The sequence below is a fragment of the Ursus arctos genome, unplaced genomic scaffold (assembly GCF_023065955.2).
Source record: "Ursus arctos isolate Adak ecotype North America unplaced genomic scaffold, UrsArc2.0 scaffold_10, whole genome shotgun sequence".
NCBI lineage: Eukaryota > Metazoa > Chordata > Mammalia > Carnivora > Ursidae > Ursus > Ursus arctos.
The window spans coordinates 56,469,531-56,493,754 of NW_026622764.1; the positions used below are offsets into that span (position 1 = coordinate 56,469,531).

At 35.4% G+C, this 24,224-nt stretch overlaps 1 protein-coding gene across 4 annotated transcripts in view; it reads left to right on the forward strand.

The window, feature by feature from the left end:
- FNDC3A (fibronectin type III domain containing 3A) overlaps positions 1–24,224 on the forward strand; it is a 158,520-nt gene that overhangs the window by 62,565 nt on the left and 71,731 nt on the right. For 3 of the 4 annotated variants that reach the window (XM_044381803.3, XM_026493254.4, XM_044381804.3), the window contains exon 4: positions 22,495–22,571. In XM_044381803.3, the coding sequence (XP_044237738.2) occupies positions 22,495–22,571 (77 nt within the window). Of the gene's footprint in view, positions 1–3,678; positions 18,204–22,494; positions 22,572–24,224 lie in introns of those variants that run through there. The other variant, XM_026493257.4, reaches the window with a different exon arrangement.

Here is a 24,224-nt window from a genome sequence, read left to right on the forward strand (position 1 = left end):
ATAAATTCAGCCCATTTTAGGTTAAGTGAATGATTATGACTCATCCTGAGTACATTGTGTAATAATCCCAGGTTGTCCCTCAAACTTTTTGAGAGAAATTTCATATGACTTAGTTAAGAGAAAATTGCAACATTTATGCCAAAAAGGAAAATGTAGGCAAATTCAGTTGTCTTCAATTCTTTAAAATGTTCCTAAGGAATAAAATATCACCAGTTTAGTGAGTTCTGTTAAAATAAGTGACAAAAATCTTGATTAAAAATTTTTTAATGAGTCATGACAAAAGGAAATTAAGACCCAGAAATACAAATAGCTTGTATTAACTTTTCAGTAAGTGTTTATAAACCTGTTGCATTCTGATACTTTTTATATTGTTTAGTGACTAAAATGGATCTATCAGGATCTATACCTTCTCTGAACTGGTCTCACAAAATGGTATTTTATTAAATACACAGAAATATGGATGTAAAATTTTTATTTTGGGTACGTTCTCTCTCCTTTAAATGACCGTGGTTTTCCTTTTAGGAAAGAAGCCACTTATTAAAGGTAGATTATGAGGTGGAAAATTAGGAAGATAAGAAAACAGATTGCTTTATGATGGAAAGATTAGATAATTTTAAAGGCAAGAATGAAAAATGAATTTGGATGCTTTAAATTATTAGAGTCAGAAGTAGAAGAAGAGCTAAGGATCATTAAGCAGATTTTAAACTCTTAAGAATGACATATCTAGAACTGTTTGTTTAGTTTGATTTTTAAAGCTGTCTTTTAATATATAAATGGTTGTAAAATTAGTATGCTAAGTAAAAGAAAATGGTAACATGCTTTCATGAGGGAGAGGTTGGCTGGTTTTTAAAATTAAATGACCATTTATGTGGTCAGCTTGTTTTTGTAAAAGTAGTTATTACATTCTAGGTAATAGAAAATTAGAAATAATGTGCTTTCCATAGAAGAAAAATTTTGCTGTCTCTTCTTAATATCGCAAATACTTGCTTCTCCCTAGATCATAACACGATTGGATTTTTATTAGAATCAAATTTTCATTGACCTTCGATTAGAATTAGCATCATTACTTGTTTGCTTAGGTTAAGGTTAGCCTAACAAACATACTGTCTTTACTGAACATTTTGATTTCTTTAATATCTTAACAATTTTAACTTTTAATATCTGAAACAATTAAGGAAATGTGTAGTTATAATCAAGTCTACTCTGGCACTATGTAGGCACTTAGTATACTTGTTAATTGAATAAATATCCTCAGTAGATAATTAAGTGCTACATATAGGTAATCTCTTTATTTTTTTGTACTATGCATATTTTTCCCTGAAATACTTTTTTAAAACCCCATTTCATCATGAAATGGCTTGAAAACTGAGGCCAAAAGAATTGTGTTTGGGCTGTAATGATTTTATTTAGTTTTGTACACCTCAGTGTGACTTCAGAATTCTCATAGCATGGGAAAATAATCCAGAACAGGGAGTAACCATGGTGATTGTAAAATACTACTACCTCTAGAGAATTATTGTGTCACACACTTTTGTGAAGGTCACTAGCGACCTCTGTATTGCCGATATGAGTGGGCTTGGGTCTCATCAAGCTTAACCTCTCCCTCAGGATTTGACACAGTATATTATTCCCTCCTTCTTGGAACACTCTTCTCTTGACTTTATCTTTTATAGTTTACATATTCGGATTTTTCTACTATTTCCCTGGCAACTCCTCCTCATTCTTTTTTTGATATACATTAAATACGAGTTCAAAAGTATGTAGCATATAAGTGAAATAAGCCAGTCACAAAAGGATAAGTACTGTATAATTCCTATTAGTCAGATTCATAGAGACAGAAAGTAGAATGGTAATTACTAGGGGACCAGGGGGGAGATGAGGAGTTACTGTTTAATGGATACAGAGTTTCAGTTTTGAAAGATAACAGAGTTCTGGAGATGGATGGTGGTAATTATTTTTTTCCCCAGTGGTGATGGCTGTTCTTAATGCCCCTAAGCTGTGTACTTGAAAATAGTTAATTTTATCTATATTTTAGCCACAAATTTCAAAAAATAAATGTTAAAAAATCTATTTTCATTTTTACCAAAAAAAGAAAAAATGTGTAGAAGATACCTCAAGGTAGAGTTTAAATGATGTGGTAGGCAGAATTCTAAGATGGCCCTTAGGATCAGTGCCCCCTATTGTACCCACTGTATGTAATCCCTGGGACCATGAATATGATGAATTTTACTTCCGTAATTAGGTTATAGTATACAGTGCAGTTGACTTTCAAGAAAAGAGAGATGATCTGGGCTGAACCTCACCTAATCAGGTGAGCCCTTAAAAAGGGACTGGGCTCATCTAGAAGTAAGAGATTTGGGAAAGGGTCATGTAGCAAGGAATGTGGGTAGCCTCAGCCCGAGAGTGGCGTCTAGCTGACAGCCAGCAATGAAATGAGGGTCTTAGTCCTACAGCCACAAGAATCTAATTCTGCCACAACCACAGGAGTTTGGAAGAGGACTCCAACCTCCAGATGAGAACACACCCTAGTCAACACTTCGATTTTCACCTTGTGAATCCTGAGCAGAGAACCCAGTCACACTATGCCCAGACTTCTGAACTACAGAACTGTGAACTAATAAATGGGTGTTTTTTAAAACCACTAAATTTGTGCTAATGTTACACAGCAGTTGAAAACTAAGGAAAATAATAATGAACTTTTTTTTCTCTCATGAATTATAGTTCACAGGTAGGCAGTTAGTGCTTGTATGGAGTTCTCTGCCCCAAAGGTGATACAGGGACCCAAGTTACTTCTGTCTTGGTCTGCCATCCCTAGGATATCGTGCTCATCTGCATGAACCAAGATGGTTCACCACCATGTCTATGTCCCAGACAAAATGGAAAAGGAGAAGAGAAGAGATTTGAGGTACACCCTCTTTCCTTAAAGACACACCCTACAGATCACAGATCACTTCTCACATTCTCATTGACCATAGCTTAGTTGAAAACAATACTGGAAGGTAATGAATAAATGTCACAGAGTACAAAAAATAATAAGTCTTGAAAGATCTTCCAGAAGTAATTATAGTGTTTATTTAAGGGGTGGTGGTGCATGAAATAGGGAACCAGGATGGAATGAAAGTTTTCTCTCTGTACTTTTTTACATTTTTCATTTTTTGAATCTTGTACTTCCTATTAAAAATAGTACTTTAGGTAAATAAAACAAGGGCTGTATATAAGAAACTTCCAGCTCCCTTCTTTCTTTCTACTCAAAAAATATTTATTTACCTTTCTTCAGCAGCATTTCACTTGTCCCTTTGGGATTGGTGTCTTTCCATTCTTATTCTTTGTCCTGCAACAAAATTAGATTTTTGAACTTCTTTGTGAATGATTTTGGCCCAAAGGAGGCTGAAATATATTCATATATGTTGTATATATATATACACACATATATATATATATATACAAAATATATACATATATATAGGATTAAGTTACATTAGGTATTTTTAAATGTTTGATACATTCAAATATATTTTACAGTAATTAATAGTAAAAGGTCATTCCACTTTTCTTGTCATTGCATGTGCACAGTATTGTAACTACATTTTAGGCCATACCAGTTTTTATTGGTGACTATTTATAGCAGAACCTTACTATCATTCATAAGTTGAGAGCAGTTAGTACATTCTGGATTTGAAATATCCATCTTGACAGTTCACTTGCTAATAAGTTGAGCACTAACTATATGAAGCAATTACCTCTTCTTAAGTGAGATGGAGATAATGTGATTTGATCAAATCTGCCTAACTAGACATAATAAACTGGGGAAATTGTAGCCACATTAGAGAACCGAGCTTCCTAACCGGACTTGATTAAAACTTGTCATGAAAATCTGTTTAGGCATGTATTACACCTAACTGAGTAGTTTTATGGCCTTTTAAGAACATTAGTCCCACATTGATTAGGACCCAAAAATATTTACAGAAAGGTCTGTGTCACTTCTACATGTTTATTTCTACAACTGGCCTTCTTAAAACACTATTTTTTTTCATTTCTATGCTAAAAACTAAACAACCTTGCCTTCTCCCATTTTCTGTAGTATAGAACCCCTAGCCTAATTTTTAGGCACTCCATCCTGGTCCCAACCTCTCTTTCCTTCCAGCTCTACTTCCAGAAACCTTCCACTGCAAATATTCCAGGCTTAGTAGATCCTTAGTCTCTTACATATTACTTGCCAGTACCCTCTTCATATCTTTGTTCACATTGCTGCTGCTTAGAAAAATCACACAGGAGCATGTACACACATACCTATCTTCTCATCTTTTGGGAGTGAAATCTTCATCAGTTGGCTTTAAGATATTTTTGCTGAAGTTGATATTATTAGAGTGAATAACTGTAGGCATAAAAGTGTGTGCTTTAAACTTGAACCTAGAATAGGGTGTTCTTTAAAAAAATACCTTTCTGATTAACTGAAAAGCAGAGGGCCTTTGGCCAAGTGATTTTACTGAAAATGTTTACAAAATAAACACATTTAACCTTGGTAAACAGATACAGAAAATAATTCAGAATCATTATAAACATTAATACTGATTGTATGTACTATAGTGTGGATTATTTAGAAAATTGAGTTGATAAATTGCTTACCCCAGATTAGATAGAGTCTGGAGGTTTCTTTTTAAACTCATTCTTTTATTTAGCAAATTATTATGAACTTAGTATGTACAGTCACCATTGCAAAACTGAAGATTTAGTGATAAGATAGACCTTATCCCTGCCCCCTCACAAAGTTTACAGTCTCCTAGGGAAGACAAGCAGTTAAGGAATTCAATAAAATGAGAGAAGTGCTGTGAAGGAAAAGAACAGAAAGGGTGCTATGGAACCTCATAGCAGGAGCACCCAAATCAGTCCTGGGGTTAGGACACTTAAAGGATGCATTCTGTTCTTTACTTTTTACCTCCCCAAATGGAACATTAAAAATTCTTCTTAATTAGTGGCTTTATTTAATTAGGACTTGAATCTTGAATGCCATTTATTTGATTATACATTAAGGGTATGAACAGAATTAGCTTTTTTTTTTGTAATTAGGAAAAACTATTACTTTAAATGAATATGTATGCATCAAAAAAGTTTTTGGCACATTTCCTTCAAGTGCCTGTCTCCCTATCTGGTAGGATTACAGGAGTTTTTCTTCCTTATGTTTTCTATATAATTTGATAATTGTGATTATCAATATTATCAATTATAATATTGATTATAATATTAATTGCTTAAATCATATACATGGTGTTTTAGCCTCTTTTAAATTATTTAGTCCAACTTTCATTTTTAAAAATTTATAGATTATTTTCTTTAAAGCTGAAGCCTTATGCTCATTAAGGAAAATGGTGAACCATATGATGTATTTTGGTGCAGATAAGTGGATGTTTTAATTAATAAAAACTAAAAAATGGGTAGAAGAAATGTATACATTTGATATAATATAGAGCTAACTTAAAGAATTCTGACATTCAGAAGGACATGTAAGAAACCCAGGGCAAAAAAACTGTAGATGTTGAGGATTTTGTAAACCCCAAAAATGTATCAGTATAAGCCAGACTGTATTTATGGAAGAAGATATATTTGTTTGGATCTTCTCTGTTTAGTCAAACCATTCTGTGAAGGGATGCTAGGGAAAGAAACCAATATTACTGCAGACCTACTTTGTGTTCTGCATACATTTTTCCTAACCCTGTGAAAGAATGTCTTAGAAAGAATACCTTCCTTATTAAATAAAAACCAGACTCTCTAAGTTAGCTTCAGTAGAAGGATATCCTGGTGAGGAGGGCAACTGAATTACAAATACAGAGACTTGCCTTAGTTTAACCTTGTAGTAGCTACAACCACAATTTTGGACTCAGAGAAGTGTTAATTAAGCATTCTAACAAAGGCATAAACCTTTCTAATTTTTGCCCAAAGCACAGCTGGGATAAGGCAAGGCTAGGATGTTCAGAGAACATTTGTATATAAAGTTATAGAGACTACCATGAATTTACATAACCCTTGTATCATCTGCAGAGTATCCCAGGAAACAGAAAAGGTCTTTCCTTGTTCCTTTTCTTATACGACAACATGTTGAATGTAATTTTTACTGCTTACTTAGATACAGAGAGATGGAAAAATCATTCTCTCTCCCAACCTATCTAGGACTCATCTTCACAATTCTTATTTCCTCTATCATGGCAACCAATACAGTTTTATTTCTTAGAAAGACCCTTCCTGTGTTTATAAAAGTATGGCTTGTGCCCTATCACTATGATATATGAAGGCACATCCAGGCATGTCGCCATTAACCATAAGAGTCATGCAATAACATAATAATTGTAATGGTAGACGATTTTCTTGACAGTTATGTATTAATTGCTCTAAGGCTTCAGATGTTTGCCAGAGTCATAATTTAAATGTAGAATTCTGATCCCAAAACCTGTACACTAACATTTGAAAATGTTGGTTTACTTTTAGAGATTAATTTTAGTCACATCCTGTTTTTATTCTCTATGGATCAACAAAGTTCTCTGTATTCAGCATCTCCTTCTGTTTCATTTTATCGTATAATCTTTCATCATTCTTGGAAAATCCTTTCATCATTACAATGAAAGATCATCATTTTGATATTGTCACATTTTTCAGCATCTTAATATGTTGGAATTCCTTACCCTTTTGTACTCAGTCTCCCATAGTTAGACACTTGCCAGAACACAAAAGAGAAGAACTAAATACATGTTCTTTTCCTGGAAAGAGAATTTGCCCTAAATCTCCTTTGCTGTTCTGAAAGACAACTCAATTCTTGACAGCCATTTGAGAAACTTAGACCCTGCCTCACAGCTGACTAAGGGAAACAGGCAAGTAATCCACAGTTAGAACAGAATGTGTACTATGATGGAATTAGGTATGCCCAATTATGTGTGGGAGGCCAGAGAAGAAACACCTAACACAACTGGAATAGTCGTTGAGTACTTTCAGGAAAAGTTGATGCTTAAAGAGATAGAAAATTTAGCCATGAGGGAAAAAATAGAGACATATCTTAGAGGCAGAAGGAATCACCTGTGCAAAGGCAAAGTGCACAGACATTAGAGGAGACCGAAAAGGTATGATGAGGAAGAGAGATTAAAGAACATTATACATAGAGGGGTGTCTGGAAATGAGACTAAAAATGGAAACATAGGCTATGTTAGAAATACCTTCATATGTCATGCCAAAAATTTTAGATTTTGGGACCCCTGGGTAGCTCAGTTGGTTAAGTGTCTGCTTTCAACTCAGGTCATGATCCCAGGGTCCTGGGATTGAATCCCATACGGGGAGCCCGTTTCTCCCTCTGCCTGCCACTCCCCTTGTGCGCGTGCTCTCTCTCTCTCTTTCTCTCTCTACCTGACAAATAAATAATCTTAAAAAAAAATTTTCAAGATTTTATCCTGAAAGGAACAGGGAGCCACTGAGGATTTTAAGCAGGGAAGTAACAAAAAGAGTAGTAGTAATAATGAGATATGGGGCTCAGTGTGGGGGGTGAGAAGAGACTAGGATGATTTAAAATTTTCCCAGTCAGTTGAAGTGAAAGATAAATGAGAGCACCTGTACTATGCTAAATAATACAGAAGAAAAAAAAAATTGGTTTGGGTAGAAAGATGGAAATGATGAGCATGTAAGATTCAAAATGCCTTTTGGTTTTATTGCTCTTGCTCCTAAGAAAGGCTTGGAACATGTACTAGTCAGGACTGTCCAGAGAAACAGAAGCAGTAGAATATACATAGGATATATAAGGAGAGATTTCTTATAGCAGTTAGCTTATATGTTTCAAAGGCCAAGACTGCCTTCTGCAAGCTGGAGAATCAGAAAAGTTGGTGGTAAAACTCAGTTCAGATCCAAAGGCCTGAGAATCAGTGGGCTGATGGTAGTCCCAGATGACAGAAAAGGAAAAATAAATAGTTTTTTCTTAAATGTTTACTTATGGATATTCAACCTAACTCATAAGAAAGTGCAAACTAAACTATATGGAGATGCTGTTTTCACCTTTCAGATTGCTAAATATCAAAAGTTTGATAACTACTGGTAAGGATGTGTTGAAGAGAACATGTATTAGTACAAACTGAGATTTGGTAATGTCAAAAATGTGAATGCTCTGATACGGCAATTCCACTTCTAATAATTTATCCTACGATATACTAACACATTTATGAAATGATGTTTATACAAAGATATTCAGCATTGTTTGTAATAGTAAAAGGTTGAAAGTAACTTTAATGTCTGTCAGTAGGGGAGTAGTTCACTAAATTATGGTACGTTGTTACAGTGAAATACTATGCAACTATTAAGAAGTGAAGCAGCCCTACATGTACCAATATGGAAAGATCTCTAAGCTATATCATTAAGGTGCAGAACAGTGTGTATAGTACATTATCATTTGAATTTTTTTAATAAAGAGTTCTTTTATTTATTTGAGAGAGAGAGAGCTTGCATGAGCGGGGGGAGGGGCAAAGGGAGGGAGAGGAGCAGACTCCCCGCTGAGCAAGAAGCCTGATCCGGGGCTGGATCCCAGGACCCTGAGATCATGACCCAAGCTGAAGGCAGATGCTTAACCCACTGAGCCACCCAGGTACCCCTATCATTTGTATTTTTAAAAGAATGTACATATAGTTGCTTTTATGTGCATAGAATATCTCTGAAAGGATTTATAAGAAGCAAAGAATGGTTTCTTTGAGGGAGAAACTGTGTAGTTGGGAGACAAGGTCAAAAAGGAAGTTCCCAAACCTGCAATCTAAATATCTCCAAAATGCTTTATGGCCACAAGCAAAGAGCCTGGGAAAAGTCCCATCTCCTACCTTTCTCAGCTTAACCTCATCATAAATGATCTATATAAATAAGACTCTTTACTTCGCAGTCTGGTAATGCTTGAATCTGAAGAGAATGAAAGGGATATGAGGCCTCTATTTCTGTCTTTGCTTTTGTGGAAGTTTTTTCCTCTCTTCATAGTCTTTAGCAAGCCATCAACACCGTGAGTTTTTAATCTCCTTTTTTTCACTTAAGATCATGTTAGCTGGTTGGGGATTTGCCCTGAGAAGGTTGGAATGAATAGGATAAAATAGTGGCCAATAGCAAATGATCAAAATATGTAAATCACGACAGAAAAATAAGACCTTATAGTCCAGGTCTTCTCCTGATGAAAGTTGATGTATAATGAAAAAGTACAGCAGTGTCTTCAATTGTGAAACAGCATTTGGTTTCTGCTCTGAAAAATCTAGATTTAAAGATTACCCTTCAAAAAGAATCACAAAGACAACTATTTCGGTAATTTTTATGTCTTCCAAATATTTCTTTCAGATGATTAATAGTTTTTAAAAAACAAACCAACCTAAGAATAAGGGGAACCCTTGCTTTCCCTTTAAAAAACAAAAACAAAACAATTTCTCATAGGAAACAACATGAAAGCAAGTGCCTGAGACCATGGGAAAAGATCCTTGGCATGTTTTCAAGTTCGTCTGATTATGTCAGGTTAATGATGATAGAACAAAAGGTTATTAAACTTACCTCCAGCTCTCATCTCCCTTCAGCTTTCCAGTTCTGCTGGGAAGCGATAGTCTTTGAGGAGAAAGAATGTTAGTGCTTAAGTGTAGAGGCTTAATTTCTTCTCAGAAGACCATACAGGAGGATGTGAACATTCTGTGGCAAGCCTCCAGAGATAAATTCTGTTCCTGTTAGGGAATAGGAGATCTCTAATTCTAGGTGGGCTAATGCAGGGAGATATTTTGAAACCTCATATAGAGTTCCTCATCATAAACCATCTTTTCCAATCCATTTGTTAAAAAAAAGTCTATGTAAAAAAATCAGTGTTTTGATGTCCGTAAAACTAAAAATTGTGAAAGCCCAAAGAAGATGACAATGTAAGAGAGACTGAGGTAGCAGTAAATTGTGAGGCCACAGAACATAGTTGTGTATAGCTTCAAATCTAAATGTAAATGTTGTTTGTTAGGCACAGCATTTCATATAAAAAGCTTAATAAATGGTGACATATTCTGCAGAAGATCGGTCTAAAGAGTGGCTACAGAGGCCGTTTTCCAGATAACTCATTTGGCTGGTAGAAACTTAAGACGTGTTTTAAAAGGTCCAGACCTTAAATCACAGAAGCTGTGAGGAAACTTAAACATAAATATAGAGTCTGGTATGTGGGAAATCTATAATTAAAATTAAAAAGCTTAGCTATTATGTGAAAAGAACCTATCACAACCCTTTTTAACATCAGCAATTCTGATTTAATGCAGTCTGTGCATGTTGGATGACTGGTCTGCTCTGTCATGTGGGCATTTTTTTTTCAACCTCTATGGCCTTAATGTTTGATCCTGACAGGATTTGCGTCATTGATCCATATCACTGCCAGTGTGATGTCAGCATGTGGGTGTGCAGTTATTGAGAGATAGTTAATCTAATGTGCTGCAGTAAAACCCGAGCACTATTTCCTACTAGAATAACAAAGAATGATTCATCATTGTTCACATCAGACTGATACTAAAAATAGTGTTCACAACCTACTACATCCATGCACATTAATATCGCAGTCTTTGTAGCTTTCTAAACAAGAGCACTAAAAATAACTTCTTTAGAAACAGGTACTTGATAAACACATCTCCTACTTTTAAGTATTTTTATCTGTATACAGTTCAGTTTATTGCTAAAGATAAATTCTAGCCATGATGTGTTATTCTTCAAACTTTTTCTACTTGGTGTGCTTATCGCTGATAAATCTAAATGCTTAGCAAATCTAATTATAGAAATTTTCAATTAGCTGTACACAGATAAATGAAATTACCCGTAATTCTGAATCCTACTTAGGCTCCTAATTTAAGCAGTCTACTTAGCCAACCTTTAAAAAGAATATATTTTAATGGAAAAACCCTTAAACATCGAAGTAGTGAATAATGACCTTGATCTTTTCTTTTCTTCTATAACTCTCTGCCTTATTCTGTTCCCTAATTATGATCACCAACTTGTTAAATTCCAAGACTCAAGGCCTATACTAATTGCCTGCCTCAAGTGAATAAATGTTACCAGGTGTTTTGTAGACTTATCTAGTAGGCATCTACTATTAATAGGGTGACTTTATTGGTCCCAGTTTGTCTAGGACAGCCCCAGTTTATATCTCTCATCTTGGTGTCTAACCTGTTTAACATTTGTTCCAGACTTTTCATTGTTTAACAGAGTATAATTAGTGGTTCCATTAAAATAAGCTGTGATGCATCTGGTTGTCTGCCATTTTGTATTTCAAGCTTCTGTCATGGTTTCCTCTAGTAAGCAGTATATCCATCTCTTGTTTTCACTTTAACCTCTGATTAAATCTTAAAGGCAGAGTAAATTGTTTCTTTTTTCTGACCCTTACCAGAAGTAAGTCAAGGATAGTAGTTAAGGTAGTTAGAAATAAAGTGTTCTTAGATATAGAGGGCTAGGGTCTGCTAACACCTTCCAGTCCTCTGTGGTGGTGGCTACTGAACAAGTATGTGATGCTGCTGCCCCTTCTGGCCACTTGGCATTACAAGGCCACCTGTTGGAGGTGATCAATGGGAAGAATATAGGTTAGATGAATGTAAAATACATGCAGGAATAAAATCTAAATATCCCTGCCACAGAAAAATGGGGGAAAAAAGGTCTGAGTGGTTTTGTCATTTATTGTATAAATCTGTCACTGCTGAATATTGGCAGTGTTTTTGTTTTTTGTTTTTTTTTTTTTTTTTTTTTTGCAATAAACCCTTTTGGTAACAGTGAGCTAAAAAATCTAAATTTGGTGAAATATTCAAAAGAAGCATAGAGACAATTCAGTGAGTTTTGTTTATTAAAATTTTGAAGGTATTATGAAAATATTTGGAGTGAAATATTTACACATTTCAATAAGAAAAAAAATAGTATGAAGAATATCCTCTACTTAGCAGAATTAGCTCCCAGCTGACCAGATGGCACCTAAGAATCAGAGTATTCTCTGAATACAAATATTGTAGTCTTAAAATATTACAGAAAAGAGTCAATTGAAGGTATCAGTGGTTTCAAAGTTATTAACCATAAAATATAACAGTTGCAGGCAGTTTATGAAAAAATTAAAAATGAGATTATATTGAAGAAAGAAAATTTTCAGTCATATACCAGAGATAATGGAATTAAGAGACAGATATAGCTAACAGATCGACTAAAGTACATGGATATGTACTAAGAATTATCCATTAACGCTACTCTAATATCCAGATATTCAGTATCAAGTCCATAAAATATTCTTTAATATACTTGCATGTTTTTAATAAAGAATTTTATTTTTTTAACGTTTTTAATAGAGCTTTTCATGTCCTTCCCTGTAATAAAAGCAATTTGTCAATCAGTAAAGAATTATTCCAAATTATGTAATTCTAATGATTTTTAGGCTGCTCTGTCACCTTCAGAAGTGTCCTAGTTTGGATAATGATAATATGGTTATCCTGCCTCTGCTCTATTTCCTCCCTCCTTGCCAGAGCTTAACCAGTCTTCAAAAACAAATCCTTATTTCTCTTACTGCTAAGAGTTATTCCCAAATCCTTGTCCATAGATTTAGGGACATTTCATCAGTCTAAGAAATGGAAAAATTAGGATAATGTAGTGGTTTTTCATTAGGCTAAATTTATTTAAAGACTTTTTTTTTGAATTCTGAAGTTAAGTCCCTTCTTTTTTGAGGTTAAAATATTCTTTATGAATGATGCAATAAATAATAGACTTCCTTCTGCTCTTAATTTCTTCCGTCTTTCCCTTTAATGTCATAATTTGGCCTTATAAAAAGCCTTACCTTAATGAGTCCCCAGAATTTGTTTTTAAATTTTACTGGCACATAAATCAAAGCACTTGGGAAATACTGCATCAGAACACAGATATCTCTGTTCTCTTGACCAATCTCTGGCTAATACCTAGCGTCTTCATCCAGCTTCCCTCAACCCCAGTCAGTCCAAAAACATACCTGGTTTTAGGATGATCCGTACATTTGCTTTCTTTTGGCATGAACCATGTAAAGTAAAACTTTTATTAAATTGATAACCTTAGTTTAATATACTAAAGAGGGAAATTATAGAAAAAGAAAATGCTACTGTGTGGCCAGATCTGCAAGGTGACTAAGGCCCCTAAAAAGGAAAGAAGAAAAACATGGGCAAGCAAATCAGAGAGATTTAAAAGAAACAAAGTTTGAATTGTGCCTACAAAGTTATAGGATCGGATTCTTTGCTCCACTTATCTTCCTGAGATTATTTGCATGTGTCATTGTCAGTTACTCCCCAGCAAGGGCGTCTTCCCATAGAGGACTTGATTAGTTGCAATTGACTACGTGGACATGCATCAGTTATGTATGAGCTTAACACACGTTATTTAGATGTTAATCCAGAACCTGTACCCCTAATACTGCCGCATGAGTCAGGATCATAGTCATAGTCGCCCAGTCTTTTGAAGAATTGGATATATAGTTGTAGAGGAGTAGAATGAGATGTATTTCACATCTCCACTCTTAAGTTCATGTCTTATTGATTTGAAACCACTGAGCTGAATGAGTCTGCTTCTTAAATTTTCTAACATGCAAATGACCCAGACTGATTACAATCCAAGAGCAGCCTTTTAATAAACAACTGATCTTCTTTACTTATTGCCAGAAAGAATTTTATAAAATGAAAGTCAATTCTTCCAACTTTAATTTGCCTCAGCTAACAATCCCTTTCTGCAAGTCATCTGATTCGGCTGTCTTGCTATCTTAGCTGTTTATTTTGCAACTGTTTTTGAGGATATGTTGCTTAAAGTTAGACATTTATTGATGCATTACTGAATTTTATATAAGGCAGAAGTGAGCATTGGGTTATACCTGCTTTAGTTTTTTCCAAGCCAAATAATTGGGGCTATGCTCTATGGCAGTTTGAGACACTTGATCTGCAGAAGACAAGGACTAGCTTGATAGTGTGGTCCTGGAAGTCTTAATTTTAACCTTATTTCAGTTCATACAAACCAGAGAGGTTTTATGGCCCGACTCTAGAGGGCGTAAAACCAGCCTCATTCCTTATTTATATTTTCTATATTAATTTTCCCTTTTCTTCAGTTTGTCAATTATTTTGTTTTGGGTTTTGTTTAGTTATGTTATTTTGAGGGTTTTTTTAGCTTTTGTTTTTGTTGCTATGTGTATCTCTTAAATCTCCTCAAGTTACTTTTGGAACAGGTTTGGCTATTAAGTAATTCACCAACTGTTCCATATGATATCCCTCACTTACTAGAAAATTTTAGAGTCTTCACGAGAGTTATGTGTTTAGGTGCGTTTTCCTTTGTTATCATTATCTGTAACTAGCAGATATTTGAGGTGTATTGTGTGGGCTCGTCCATCCAAATGTTTGGTGCTTTTCTATTTGTAGTTTATCTTCAAGCGAATTTTGGTATTATTATGCTGCAATTTTTCTCATTCATTTTATAATTTGTAGTATTTGTTATATCCTAAACAAGAGAGGCAGCATAATGTAGTGGTGAAGAACACGGATTTCAAAGCTAGACCACCCAATTCTTTTGACAGCTTACTAGCTGTGAGACCTTGAAAGTTAGAAAATGGAAATAATAGTTATCCTACTTTAGAGGGATATTATTCAGATTAAATGAGTTAATATCTGTAAAGCACTTACACCAGTGCCTGGTAGCCAATAAGTGTATATAAACAATGTCACCCAAGTGTCACCTATGCTTGTATTGAGAGATCTACCTGAAAATCAGTAGTTCAAGAATGCTAATAGTTAACATGTCAAAATGTTATCAGAAAGTCCAAACAATTACTGTGAAATGTCATGCTATTGATTTAAGAGAACCCTCTGCAAAATGTTTGAGACGGTGTTGTGAAAATAAAAAGCAGGTGCGTTTTAAGTTTGTTAGAATTCTCATATAATCAGGTAAGAAAGGGAAAATGAAGACTATGCGTATCACTGCATAATGCATTCTTGTAATTGTAGCGTTCTTGATGCATCCTTTCTCTTTGTTTATTCCTCTGGGAAAATTGTTTGATGAACATTGTTGAATTAACAAGGTCTTTAGGAAACATGAAATATGTCTGTTTTACATTGTCCTTATTATAACTGAAGAATTCTTGAGGGTGTGGACCATATCACTAAACCTGGTCATTAGAACTCCATGGTAACTGTGAGGATATGAGGGTGGAGAGCTAAATCTTGTTAGAAGGGTTGAAAATAATGAATGGAACAGAAATAACCAGTAGAGCAAAGAGCTAGTGGAAGACGAAATGAAAATTAGATCAAGATTAGAAGTGGAGAGATAGCTTTGACCTAGTGAAGGAACAGTGATTTTTCTGAAGATAGAAGAAAGAGGTGAAAAACGTTTGTAAATAATATTGAAATAGTTCGATTTCATGCTGACATACGTGATTGAGGTCAGATTGGGGAAGTCCTTAAAGGGTGGTAGGAGATCTTTGAATAATCACTGTAGAAAACAGGATAGGCTATTAACCAGGGATAAATTCCTGAAAGGATTCCTGAGCAATGCTGATGGCTGACTTAAGGTTGGCGATAACTAAATTTACAAACATGACAGTCTGAGTGTCATTTGATTTCTACAGTTCAGATCTAAGAGAAGTAAATTATCTGGTTAGAATTGGGAACTTTGTGGGGAGGGGATGTAAAAGGAAGACATCCATGGGAAAGGAAATCAGGCAATGAAGGCAGTGCAGGAGGAAAGGGAAATCATTATGAAAAAGAACAAATGTCGTAGAAGAAAGAGAAAATGGAGAGATGAAAGATAGATGTTGGTGGCCAGAGACTGCAACATGAAAAGTCTGAGGTTTCAAAGATGAGATAGTGGAATTCTAAGTGATAAGTTCCAGAATGTGTCTTTGAACATGGGTTACTAAAAACAGAATGGAAGTGTTCAAGAAAGTTTGAGGGTAAGTTTTTTGTACATTGAAGTCATTGTACTTATGGACAAGAGTGGGATTAAGGGGGAAAACCGTGAACTGGTACCAAAGTTCTCCATAAATGAGAACTGAGCACGACAGCAATGAAAAGGGGTAGAGGGTGATCTACTCATACAACATGGTCTAAAGGAAAAAGAAACTTGAGCGTGAGACAGGAACCACCATGGTAACGGGGAACAGCCTTGGGGTATCTGGAAACTGCCTCAGGAGAGAATGGGAAGCCTCTGCTCCCTGGGGCTGCTAGAAAAATTGTCCTGGAGGGAGCCAGATTTCACTTAAAGGAAATACATCAACAGGTCTTCTGTGAAAAGGTTGAGGATATAAGGGAATTTATTTATAATAGGGGAAAAAGTTCTAGTGAGCAAATGGAAAGAATTGAAAAGGAGATCATCAGTTAAAGAGTCAAGAAATGGAAACATAGCTGTGTGAGAACATGAGCAAAACTGAGGAAGTGGGCTGCCGGGGCTTGCTTTTTCTTTAAGGACTGAAGATCAGAGGAATGGTTAGATTTGCTGAGAGGCTGAGTTCAACACTTACAAGCAGATTCTGTTGAGACCTGGACACTCTTCACTCTCAGGCCTTGTTCTTCAGGAGCCTTGCCTTTCTGGAGGAACTTTGTAATTAACAATTACCCTTTGCCACTTTAGAGAATGGTCCTTTAGTATCTTATCTCCTCAGAGGTGTCTGACATGTATTTATTGAAACCTTTGGCTCCAGGTTATATCTCTTGCTAGTTATTTTCCACATTCTTGGGAGAGTGGGGTTTTGAAGATGGTTTGCATATTTTTAACTACAGCCTTTATCATTAGATAATTCTGCCTTTGCCTCATTGTGTGCCCTTGTCAAGTTACTTAACTGCATGCATTCTGCTTCGATTTCCCTATCTCTAAATGATGCGTACTTCAGTTATCCTGAGGACTGAGTTAACACGGGTAAATCACTCCGAATGGTGCCTGGGACATACTCTGCAACATATAATTATTATTTTTGAAAACACCAAGCATTCACCCTTTTATTTACAATAATAGCTATCATTTATTGAGTCATGCCAACCAGTATACTCAGTACTTTAAATATATCTAATTTAATTCTCAGAACAATGTTGTGAGGTTGATTTTTTTAACCTTTTTACAGAAGGAAACCACCACAAAGAAGAGCAATAAATTGCCTTGCTTAAAAATGTTGAAGCTTTTATTAAATCTTTTGGTACCAAAATTTATTTTCTTTCCACTGTGCAACTTGTAAACAAATCACAGTCGTTATCATTACCTATCCATTTGTATTAGCTATTAATAAATTTCCTTAGCTTACATAGCACCATAAAGTAATGAAAAGACCTCCAGAAGTTCTTGCAGTCTTCTTCCCCTCACTTGTAACACCTTTGGTCTCTTTCCTGGTCTCCAGGGGAGCTTGGGTAGAGTGCTCTGATCCTGAACTGTGGCCCGTCTTTTAAGATTTCATGGACACAAGCGAGAATGCCATCCACCAAGTATCTGTATTAATGTCCAGGTTAAATCGTAAAATAAACATGCAACAACAACAAAACAAAATCAGAAATAAAGTTAAAAAAAAAAAAAACACTTAAAGTGGTAGGCTTTATTAACTTGAGAGGCAAATGCCAGCCTGAAACATAAAACCCACGTTTGAGGAACACATTACACTGATCAAGCCAATATTCTATAGACAGTTGTGCTGTGGGCATTTCCTTAATGGTTGACATAGAGACTGGATTAGGTTACTGAAGGACGTTTCAGAGCGAATCCTCTAAATTAATAAACGTTATATATATATCTTAAACTTTATAAATGAAAGTAGCAGATTGGATAATAAAAACTGAATTACAAGATAACATCTATGGTGTTAGAAAGGAGGGAAATGAAAACAGAACGGTTTTATATCAAGTATGTATTTCTGTACGTGTAATTTGATGAGCTTTTGGGTTACTTCACGAGGAAGTCTGAAAGATCGCAAAATTCAAGGCAGCAGCAGTAGAAACCATTTAATCATTTACTATATCCCAAAAGCGGGCAGCGGGAATGTTTGCTTTATCCCCCCTTCCTTTTCCGCGGGTCACTGCAAGTCACGTGATGGGGATCACGTGACTCGGTCAAAGGATCTTTTCCTCTCCCTGCTTTGCAAAAAAAAAAAAAAAAAAAGCGGAACCGTTCTCCAATTAAAGCTGTTAACGTGTACTACGCTGTTTCCTTGTTGGATTTTGTTCTCTGCTGCTACTGTAAAAACAAAATGAGTGGTAAGATTTGCTGACTGTTTTTGAACATTCTTTTATTTTAAAACATAGAAAGCATTGTATTAATCTAAAGTCATGCCGTGTGTGCTTTTTCAGTAGATGCCAAATCTATCGCAGTAAAAATATTTTAAATTGTGGCCATGTAGTTATAAAAAGATTAGACTCTATTTGGAGATGGGCTGATTTTATATTCCGTAGAGTATTCCTTTCCAGCGCCTTTATTTTACTAGGTTTTTCTGTTTACCACTAAAATCTGAATATTGGCATCAGATTATTTGGAAGCCATTGTGAAAGCTTGCTTATAAAGAGAATGTGTAGCACGTCAGCAGCCCGTTGCATTTTAAGAATTTTAAACTCAAATTTGTAGTTTCGTCAAAAAAAAAACACACCAAAAACCTCGTGTGAATGTATGCTAATAAAAAAATAAGGAATTTAATTTACAGTAGATGAAATATTGTCTTTATTAAGTTATTGATGGCACTTTTTAAGGAATGGAGGTGAGGGGCTTCTCAAATTTCTTAAGACAATTGGTGAATAAGGATTGTTTGCTCTTCTGCAAGGTTTTAGAATAGGAAATATGCCCTTAAAAATTATTTTAATAGCTTTATGTTTGGGGGTAGATTTTGCTTAGATCATGTAGATTATTAAGGAGCTGTTGGGTGTATCTACACTTGTTCAGATATAGCTACTCTTGTGCCAGATGTACATTTAATGGTACAATCTGTAACAGATTTGCCTTCTTTACTGGGACAGAATACCCCCCCCCTTCACTGCATTTACAGGGTTTGTAGTTAATCTTTTAGTATTTTCAATATTTTATTTCAACAATAAAAGTATTGGTGAAACTAAGGGGGTAGACGAACATTTTCATCATAAGCATGCAAGGTTTTAGGGGTTTGCTGCTGTAAACAGAAATGGCAACTGAAGTGCTGTAAGTATTGTAGTTTTAAATTGTTATTTACTATGTTTATATAATGGGACTTCTATGTGTTCAGTGTTGGATGTTATTTTACACCAGTCTTTTAGGTATTAAATATGGTATCCATGAATTGTCTTTTAAAAAAATTAACCATGTACCATTCCTGCCTCGGGATAAGAAAATTTACTTGCTAGAGTGAAATAATTACTTCCTAGAGAAATGAGTTAATAATTATTCCTGGACAGCAACTAGTAATGTATTTACTGCTGGTTTATTTTAGGTTGGGTTTGTTCTGTTTTCAGTATCACACTTAAATATAATTAAAGAATACAGTAGAATTTTGTTCTACCAAAATATAAACCATAAAGCAGCTTTCAGAGTATATGGTTTGAATTGTAATTATGTAGTATTTATGTATTTATATTTTTAGTAAAAGAAAGGCAATCCAAAGCAGCTGTGTAGTTTTACAGTTTTAAATATAATCAGCAATAACTTATTTTTTACTCTGGTGGCTGAAAAGCAACAAAAACCTATTCTCATGACTTGATGTAAGAATTAAATTTGATAACATGTGAAAGGAACCACAGTCCCTGGCACATATAGTAGAAGCTCAGAAAATATTAATTTCCTTTACTAAGATTACAAATAGGATTTTCGATGAAATCTCTTAATGGTTCCCAGCTAAAGTTCACATATTATGAATAATATCTGAGCCAGTTTCAGGATTCATAAAGCTTTCTTTTTTTTTTTTTTTAAGATTTTATTTATTTGACAGAGAGAGCACACAAGCAGGGTGAGTGGCAGGCAGAGGGAGAGGGAGAAGCAGGCTCCCCGCAGAGCAGGGGGAGCCCTATGTGGGACTCGATCCCAGGACCCCAGAATCATGACCTGAGCTGAAAGCAGTCGTTTAACCAACTGAGCCACCCAGGCACCCATAAACCAGGATTTTCTTAAAACTGTTTGCATTTTCTCTTGAGTCCAGCATAGAGAAGTTAAAAGGTAAGTTTTGCATAAGTCCTTTCTTGCCTAGAGGTATAAAGCACCTGACAAGTTTTATTTTGTAAATTAATAGGTTAATGTTGGCTTAAATGTAGGAAAATTTTGTTCTTGCTTTCTCTCTTGTTTTTTAAAGATAATGAAGGCTTTAATTTTCCTTAGAAGCTTTGGAGCCTCAAATTACATCAGTTGCCAGTAATGCATAGTATTTTAATGTTTACTAAATATGTTGTAAAGCTATATCCTTAAATGAAACTGCTTGGTTTTGAATCCTTTTTCTACCACTAGGGCAGACGTAACCTCTCTGCCTTAATTTCCACGTGTGGAAAATGGGAATAATAATAATAATACTTACCTACTTATAGAATAATTCTGAGGAGAAAAAAGAACACAAAAGGCCTAGCATATAGTAAATTAGTATTAGCTGTAAATAATTAGCTATTTTAAGAAAATATTCTGAACAACTTCATGTATTTGGTGGGCTTGTTTGGGATGGAAAGACTATTTTGTTGAAAAGTTATTTTTAGGGGTGCCTGGGTGGCCCAGTTGGTTAAGCGTTTGCCTTCATTCAGCTCAGGTCATGATCCCAGGGTCCTGGGATCGAATCCTGCATCGGGCTTCCTGCTTAGGGAGGAGTCTGCTTCTCTCCCCCATCCCGTGCTCATGCTCACACTCTCTCTGTGAAATAAATAAATTAAATCTTTTTTTAAAAAGAAAGTAATTTTTATAGTCATATATAGCATAATTTGGTAGTCTGACCCCGCACAGACACACACACATAAGCTCTTTACTTCCTCATACCCACTTGAGTCTTTAACCTCTTCTCTCTCTCCCCCATCTCTTCTTTCTTTCTTCTCTCCTTCCACTTTTCTCTCTTCCCTCGCCTTCTCTTCCTCTGTTCCAGCCCTCTTCACTCCCTCTTCCCTTCTCTTTCTCCAGTTATCTCTCCTCCTCTGTCCCCTCCCCTCCTTTCTTGCTTGTATTTTTCCTCCTCTTAAGCTTCTCTTTTCTTCCTTCCCTTCTTCCGTTACCACTGTTTAGCATTTACCCTCCTGAACCCACCTTTTCCTACGTTCTCTTTTCTCTTTCCTTCCGGCTCACCGTCTTTCCCCTCCCCCCACCACCAACCACTTTGTTGCTTGCTTGTCACTCCTTTCCTTCCCTGAAAGTAGAGTGGCTGTACTCTGGATTTATTCTAACCTCCAGGCTCTTCATTCTGTTTTCCTGAAGTATGTATAATGTTACCAGTGAATTTTTCTGCTCTATGATTAAGCTTTTCCTCTTTCTTTTCTTTTACAACTGATATCCATTGTATGTACTCTGCAGGTTGAAATTCTGCATATAAAAAGAACTCTTCCCCCATTACATTCTTCATTAGACTCTTGGGTGCATTTATTCCTAAGAAATGAGTGAGGCTCCTTGAGAAGGTTTAATTTCAAGTTATTAAAGTTATTAAAAACTAATGGACAGTGCAGTCTAAAGTTACAAGAAAAAAGGGATCTGAAGGTGAGATGCTTTTTTAAAAAAGTTACATAAAGCAAGTAAGATTTTAGTTACTAGAAAAAAATAAAACACACCTTGCCAAAATACCTATTTTATCCCACAAACGTTACAAGAGAAGATAAATGAGATAATATTTATGAAAGTTATCTGGAAAGGATAACAGTAAAAATGAAAGAAGATGTAGAATAAGATAAGCTGAATTTTCCTCTTTTTTTCCGGAACTTTTCGGTGTAAGAAACAAAAATTGTTCCTTGGCTAAATGTGCATATATTATATTTTTCTAACTTTGTTTTCAAGCCCCTACAAACATGACTTACATATTACACAAGAAGCTTTGAACACTAACAAAGCAAGTCCCAAATTTCTAACTCTTCTTTCTCTTGTTGCTCTTCCCTCTTGATTTTTTTTTTCCTATTGCTTTTCAGAATTTTGCCTTTTGTATCTTTCATTGATTTTATATGCAAAGTTTAGGTTGATTCTCCTCTAGGTCAATGTTTCTTAATTTGCATAATCATAAGATTCACCAGATATATTTGTAAAATAAATATACTGACTCAAGACCCCACTGTAAGCATAATAAAGAATCTCTAGGGGAGCCTGGAAATCTGTGTTTTAAAAAGCTCCCCAGATGACTATTATGACCATCAAACAGGTAAAAAAAACACAACTGCAGGTAAAGAATAATCAGTGCACTTTACAAGATAAATTTTTGTTCTATAGCAGATGAATCATCTGAATTTCTTTTCATAGTACTATAGTTACTGTTAATTTAAGCATTTAGTTTAGATGAAGTATTCAGAGTGGAATTCAAATTGTTTTCAACTTTAGCTTGCTAAGTAATCCTGGATTAACACATCATTTCTGTGATCCATTCAGGTCCTGCTCAGGTTCCAATGATGTCCCCAAATGGTTCTGTGCCTCCTATTTATGTGCCTCCTGGATATGCCCCACAGGTATGTGTTTGTGTTATTTTTCTCTTTATATCTATATAGTAGGGATTATAATATTACTGTTTAATTCAGATAAAAATACCATTTCAGTTACTGAAGCTTACCCAGTACAGTATATCTTTGGTATCTATTTCACGTATTCTAGTACATTTAGTGTATTTGGAAAGGAGGAACAATTAAACTGACAGCATTATCATTTGGCCTTGGCTTTGGGTATTGAATTATTATAGAAAATTAATTCTAGAGCTTTATTTCCCTGAATATGTGAATAATGTAAGTAATGTCTTAAGGCTTAAGTGCCTACACAAAACATTTTTTTAAATTAATCATTTGCTTGGAAGTAAACCTAGACAGTATTCCATCCGTATTCATAAAATGTTTCACAAACACCCATAATAATTATATGGTATATTGTGGTACATAGAAGAAAATTTAGACTGTAGACCTGCAGCCCTAAGGGCTAAGGGAATCAGTATCATCATACACCTATAATCCTTTCCTATGCACCGCTTGGGAAGCCTTGACTTAATAAAATACAGATGGGGCGCCTGGGTGGCTCAGTCGTTAACCGTCTGCCTTTGGCACAGGGCGTGATCCCCGTGTTCTGGGATCGAGCCCCACATCAGACACCTCTGATGGGAGCCTGTTCGTCCTCTCTCACTCCCCCTGCTTGTGTTCCCTCTCTCACTGGCTGTCTCTATCTCGGTCAAATAAATAAATAAAATCTTTAAAAAGAAAGAGAGAGAGAGAGGAAGGAAGGAGAAAGAAAAGAAAAAAGAAAAGAAAAGAAAGAGCTAACTTATTTGCACAGGCAAACTGAATTAAACTATAAGGTCTCAGGTGTTCAGTATCTTCTGCTCCTGAGATATTCTGTGTAGTCTGCATTCATTGCCTCAGATCCTTTTTAGAAATAATTCAATTTCTTCTTTTAGCACTGAAGTTACACTTGAAATTTTCTTCAGGTCCTCTCTTACTTCCTGCCTGATTGTGTCAAAATATTGGTGAGATATTGTGATAGATTCAGTGCCCATACTGTGAAGCCCACCACTATGAATGACAGCAAAAGAAGAGGAGGAGAATAGAAGTTGTATGAGAATTAGAGTCAGAAAAGCTGGATCCATATCTTATTTCAGGCCCTTGCTGGCTGCATGGCCTTGGACAAATCAACTTCCTTAAGTCTCTGTGTCCTAACCATAAGATGGGATGATAACATGTAAGATAACATTTGAAAGTATTTGTAAGCTTTTCAGAAGCTATCTCTACTTTTGTTTGATATATGGACAGTCTGCATTCTATGTTAACCCCCAAATCTGTTCTCTGATATGGACCAAACTCAAGGCCTTTTTTCCAGCCTTATCCTTTTTGTGACCCCCTAAACATTTGACACCACTGATATGATTTACCCCAAATTTCCTTGACATAATGCTGTCCTAATTCTTTATACTTTTCTTGGTTGCTCTTTCTCAGACCTTTCTCCAGTTGCATAAAGACCATTTCTGGTCTCTTCTCTAGTGTAGTTCAGTTCCGCAAACACGCGCTGAATGCACCATGTGCTAAGCTCTGTATTGGGTGCTACTGACAATTTATTTCAGTGCAACTAAAGAGTATCCAGCTGGTCTCACATATAACAGTACCTTTCATTTTTATGGCAAATTC